This window comes from Podarcis gaigeae (genome assembly GCF_964106915.1).
Source record: "Podarcis gaigeae genome assembly, chromosome: 12".
Lineage (NCBI taxonomy): Eukaryota > Metazoa > Chordata > Lepidosauria > Squamata > Lacertidae > Podarcis > Podarcis gaigeae.
The window spans coordinates 7652734-7658733 of record NC_139688.1 but is presented as its reverse complement, the minus strand read 5'-3'; the positions used below and the strand labels follow the sequence as shown (position 1 = coordinate 7658733).

At 47.1% G+C, this 6000-nt stretch overlaps 1 protein-coding gene across 1 annotated transcript in view; it reads left to right on the top strand.

The window, feature by feature from the left end:
* The first annotated feature begins 252 nt into the window (after nt 1-252).
* LOC310827797 (vasoactive intestinal polypeptide receptor-like) overlaps nt 253-6000 on the top strand; it is a 306828-nt gene continuing 301080 nt past the window's right edge. Inside the window, exon 1 of the mRNA XM_083704248.1 lies at nt 253-670. Coding sequence (XP_083560374.1) covers nt 605-670 — 66 coding nt within the window. The 5' untranslated portion in view covers nt 253-604. The remainder of the gene's footprint in view (nt 671-6000) is intronic.

The window sequence follows — 6000 nt, the reverse complement described above, 5'->3', positions numbered from 1 at the left end:
ACTCTTTCCCTCTTCTCTTTTTTTCTTTCCTTCCTTCCTTCTGCGTCCGTCTTTCGTTCCTTACCTTCCTCCTCCATCCCTCCTTCTCCTGCCTGCTAAGCTATCCAAACGCGGGTCCCTACCTGGACCCAGCCAAGCCGAGCCTCTTCCCATTGGCTTTCCCCGCCAGCCCCGCCCCCTCCCTCCCTCAAGTCCCGCCCTCGGGGCGGAGCCAAGGGAAGCCCTTCCACGCGGCGCCTCGGAGGGAGCCGCACATTGACTTGAGCCTTGTTGCTGGCTGGTGCCTCTCGCTCCGGGTCTGCGTCTCTTCTGCGAAAGGGAGCCTCGACCCTTTCAGAGTCTGCAAAACGAAAACAATCAAAGGAGGACGCTGGTGGATTTTTATTTTTTAAAAACGGTTTCCTTATTTAAAATTCAGCTTCTGCAGAATGCAGAGATCACTTTCTCTTGCATGAAGAGGAGTTTTTTTAAAAAAAATGAGCAAAGCAACGCACGGGGCAGAATAATGTAGTTGTTATTATTATTTTCACTGTCCAAGAGAAAATCCGGCAGAAAAGAAGCAGTTTTGCATTGTTGGATCTTCCTTGCCCCGCACCGTCACGCTATGGAGTATAGAGCAAGACCGCGTCTGTGGTTTTGGGTGACCGTCCTCGGCTGCGTGATTTCCGAGGTGAGTGAGCAAAGCGTTGCAATGCCCCTTTTTCTCTGCAAAGACGGTAAGGGGGAGGGCAAGATAGGAAATTCTTAAACAGGAGAAGGGAAAGTCTCTGATTTCTAACCACCTTCATACCTTAGGAAGATAAGGAGCTGCTCTCTACTGTGCCAGACCATTGGTCCATTTCATAAAATCGAAGAATTGTAGAACTGGAAGGGTTCCCAAGGGTCATCTAGCCCAACCCCCTGCAATGCAGGAATCTCAGCTAAAGCATCCATGACAGCTGGCCACCCAACCTCTGCTTAGACACCTCCAAGGAAGGAGAGTCCATCACCTCTCCTGAGAGTCTGTTCCACCATTGAACATTTTCTACTGTCAGAAAGTTCTTCCTGATGTCCTTTCTTGTAGCTCAAAACCATTGGTTTGAGCCCTACCCCGCAGAGCAGGAGAAAACATCCATGCTTGGTTTCCAGACCCTTGATCATCTTGGTTGCCCTCCTTTGCACACATTCGTGCTTGTCAACATCCTTCTTAAATTGTGGCGCCCAGAACTGGACACAGTATTCCAGGTGTGGTCTGAAGAAGGCAGAATAGAGTGGTACTGTGACTTCCCTTGATCAGGACACTGTACTTCTGTTGATGCAGGGACGCAAGTGGCGCAGTGGGTTAAACCACAGAGCCTAGGACTTGCCAATCAGAAGGTCTGTGGTTTGAATCCCAGCGACGGGGTGAGCTCCTGTTGCTCGGTCCCTGCTCCTGCCAACCTAGCAGTTCGAAAGCACATCAAAGTGCAAGGAGATAAATAGGTACTGCTCCGGCGGGAAGGTAAACAGTGTTTTTCCGTGCGCTGCTCTGGTTCGCCAGAAGCAGCTTAGTCATGCTGGCCACATGACCCAGAAGCTGTCCGATGGCTCCCTCGGCCAGTAAAGCGAGATGAGCGCTGCAACCCCAGAGTTGGTCACGACTGAACCTAATGGTCAGGGGTCCTTTTACCTTTACCTATGACTTCCCTTGATCAGAACACTGGACTTTTGCTGATGCAGCCTAGAAGAGCACTAAATTCGTTCTAAATTCAGTATTGTCTACCCTGACTGGCAGCTGCTCTGTGGGTGGTTTCAGATGGGGTAAGATCCCAGCCCTAACTGGAGATGGAAGATGGGACTTTCTGCACGCAGTTCCTCTGCTACTGAGCTACACCCCTTTCCCCTATTAGGGACATAGGAATTTGCCTTGCCTTGGGTCAGACATTTGGTCCATCTAAGCCTGTATCGTCCACACTGGCTGGCAGCAGCTCTCTAGAAGGTTTCAGACAGGGGACATTCCCATCCCACAGCAGGGAATGAATCGAAGCTACCAATGAGCTGCGTCTTTTCAGTCTTGCCCTATTTGGAGTAGCTTAGAGGGGAAAGTGGGGTGTCAGGAGAAAAGCCCACAAGGACGGATGCTGTGTTGGGTCAAAATAAACATACTGGGACTTCTTCCAGGGGGTGACGTTTTAAATGGACTGTTTTCTAGGTCTGTCCAAAGGGCTGTCTGATGCTTTAAAAACTCCACTTTGTGTTTATACACGCATGCACAAAATATGCACACACTCGCACATATATCAAACTTGGTTTTTTAAAGCATCCAGCAGTGATCTGGACAAGTTTACTCTGAAGGATGCTGCTAACCACTAAAACCATGTATTTATTATGGTGGCCACCGGTCTCTGTCTCTCATATATGCACAAACGCATGTCTGTGTGTATAGACAGATATCAAATGTGCTAGTGCTTTTATTTTGTAATATCTATGCTTTGGTTTTATTCTACACCCCTGAGAGGTTTTTTAATATATATTGAGTAGCATAGAAACAGTCCGAAATTAATCAATAGCATTTGGCAGTATTTATCTTCCAACTTTATCAGTGCTTAATTTCTTGACAAACAGGCGATGAGGCAGGTGCTTTCTGCACATGCTCAGAGCATTTTCATTTGTTCCTGCGTGATCTAGTTCTGGTGTTGGGACCAGTGCATCAGCCTTGGTGAGCTTAAAGTCAGCTTATGTCAAGGGACTTAATTAATTCTTTTTATTTTGGGTTTATGTGGGGGAGAATTTCAGGTGTTTTCCTCAGCACAGGGCAAAGCAAAAGCTTTGCATTTCCCCTGTTCGTTGATTCCTTTGGTGGGGGCAAAGTGCTTTAGCCGAGAATCAGACCCACACATGAAATCATGAGATTTGTGATGGGACCTCTTGACAAAGAGGCTGATGGGAGGCTGTTTCTCAGTGGTCCTGAGGTGGGTATTCAAACTTCCACCTCCACACACACCACAATATTGATCTGAATTGCTGCCCTTTCATCCCCACAACAAGCCTTTGTTGTTGTTTAGTCATTTAGTCTTGTCCGACTCTTCGTGACCCCACGGACCAGAGCACGCCAGGCACTTCTGTCTTCCACTGCCTCCCGCAGTTTGGTCAAACTCATGCTGGTAGCTTCGAGAACACTGTCCAACCATCCCGTCCTCTATCATCCCCTTCTCCTTGTGCCCTCCATCTTTCCCAACATCAGGGTCTTTTTCCAGGGAGTCTTCTCTTCTCATGAGGTGGCCAAAGTACTGGAGTCTCAGCTTCAGGATCTGTCCTTCCAGTGAGCACTCAGGGCTGATTTCCTTAAGAATGGAGAGGTTTGATCTTCTTGCAGTCCAGTGATCCATGAAGGGGACAACAAGCCTTACAGTGGGTAAAAATCCAGCATACATCTCATCCAAAGTTGAATCAATAGCCCCAATAGAGGCAGCAGACCCTCCATAGCTAAGCGTTTCTGAGCCCTGATGATTTCAGCAAGAAAGTTAAGCAAGTGTCTAATCCTTTTCTCTCTCTCTTTGGGAAGGCAATAGGAGGGCTAATGTTTGGCTGGGTTGTGATCAATTTTCAGAATGCTACGCGGGTGGCGCTGTGGGTTAAACCACAGAGCCTAGGACTTGCCGATCAGAAGGTCAGCGGTTCGAATCCCTGCAACGAGGTGAGCTCCCGTTGCTCGGTCCCAGCTCCTGCCAACCTAGCAGTTTGAAATCATGTCAAAGTGCAAGTAGATAAATAGGTACCGCTTCGGCGGGAAGGTAAACGGCATTTCCGTGCACTGCTCTGGTTCGCCAGAAACGGTTTAGTCATACTGGCCACATGACCCGGAAGCTGTACGCTGGCTCCTTCGGCCAGTAAAGCGAGATGAGAGCCACAACCCCAGAGGCGGTCATGACTGGACCTAATGGTCAGGGGTCCCTTTACCTTTACTTTACCTTGAACAAAAAGGGTGGACTTCCATTCACGGAGTTTGTGCATCAGGACAAACATCATTCTGCCTATAATCATTTGCTTGTCCCCCAAATTCTGTTTCGTTTTCCCCCAATTGTTGTTTTTTCAATCATAGATCATTGCTATATTATTCCAGGGTTCATTTTAAAACAGACCCTGTTGGACTGTAATCACCTGGTTGTGCCACAAGTTGTATTTCCACACACCCCTCTTCACATTAATCATTTCCATTACCCACAGTTAATGCCTTTTCACTCGCTCTGTTCAGCTGCAAAATACATTTGCGCTGCAGAACGTACAGGCTGTCACAGATTGCATGTTATTCTCATAATACTGTCACCCGTGTATAGGGAGCTCTGCAGAGAATGGAAGGAGAGGGGCTTACAAGCTAAACTTCTATACTGCAGGTAATTGAGGAAGGAATAGACAAGCACTTCAGTTAACGCAGACATAGATTTAGTTCACGTAAGGGCAGGGGCAACCCAGGTGATGATCTCCAGGTCTGCAATTAAGGACTGCAATGTCCATCCGAGAGCGATGATGGGATTTGTAGTCCACAGCATCAGTCTATCCCTGAAGCGGGACATGAGAGCGGATAAAGTCATAGTGTGAAAACCGAGAATAATGGCACATCAGGATTAAGGAGACCGGGGGTGCGGATAGGGGACAAGCTGAATCTCTCCTACCTTTTCCGTCTTGTAGGAAATTGCATTTCTTCTGTGGCCCACATGTCTTCTTTGCAATACTCCCTTCGAATGCCCGGCATACCTGGGAGATGGTGAATTTGAACCCCACCCCTGCGGGAGGGTAACCAATGCATCACTTGGCCTCAGTCCTCCCATCTGCGAAATGGGTTCATGCAGAAGGCAAACAAAAAAGGGGATTGATGTTGTCACACCTCCAGTCCCTTCCTACTCACCTTGGCCCTGAAGTTAAGCCCCACTTGGGTTCAGTAGGACTTGCCCCTTAATAGGCGTGTTTCTAATTGTCGTTTGAGCTTTGCTGTCACCTTGGCTATAAAGAAAGACGGTCCTTTGATGGCTATTCTCAGGAGCCAAATACACATTTTGGCACCTTGCCTTCCTTAAAATTCTGCGAAATGAGAAAAAGCTCGAAGGAGCTTCTCTCTGCAAGTCATATTTCCTCATTGTCATTTGCCGGGACTGTTCCCATGTGCACATCCCACCACCTAAAAACTGTAACTTGCCAGTATGAATGGGCCATAAACAGAGCCCTGACTGCTGGATCTGACCAAGAGACCATCTAGTTCAGTCTGCAGAGGCAAATCAGATTATTTCTGGATACTCACAGAAAGCGCATGAAAGGGATGAGCCCTTCCTTGTGTTTTTTCCCAGACGTCTATTATGCAGTGGTATACTGCCCTTGAACATGGGGTTTCCATTAAACTCTTACAGCTGATAGGAACCGAGAAAATAATCCTTCCTGAAATTGAGGGATCTTTTTCTAAGCCCATTGGTCATCGAAAGATTCAGTCCTACCGATGTTTTAAAAAGCCATCTCCTGCTATGCCAAGCCTTCTCCATCCATCCTGCTGATGCCCTCAGGGTGGTTTTTATTTAAAATCAGTCCTTTTCATTGACTGCATTCATTTAGCACAGATTCGTGAACTGCATTCATTTAGCACAGATTAACAGGCATACGTTGGTTGAGCCTTGAGATTTCAAATGATGTGTGAACTTAGCCTCAGTCACCCAGCCATTCTTGAAAAGCCAGCTTCCCAAGTCGGCTTCTAATTTCTTAGCTGGAAGCACTTGAGTAACCATTGATATATTCCCAATAATTCCCACATGCATCACATCCCTTACGTCCCTTCCCTTTGGTCGTCTGCGGGGGGGGGGGGGTATCAACATAGCATAAAACCCAAACCAGTTATATAAATTCAATTCTGGTAGGAAATACAAATAAAATACAAGTTCTCATAAGATCCGTGACATATAAAAAAAAAAAAAAAACAAGGGAGGAGGAGACTGACAGCCGGGTGTCTAAAATACAAAGAACAGTGCAAAAATGCAGAATCTTTTCTCTACCCAAAGG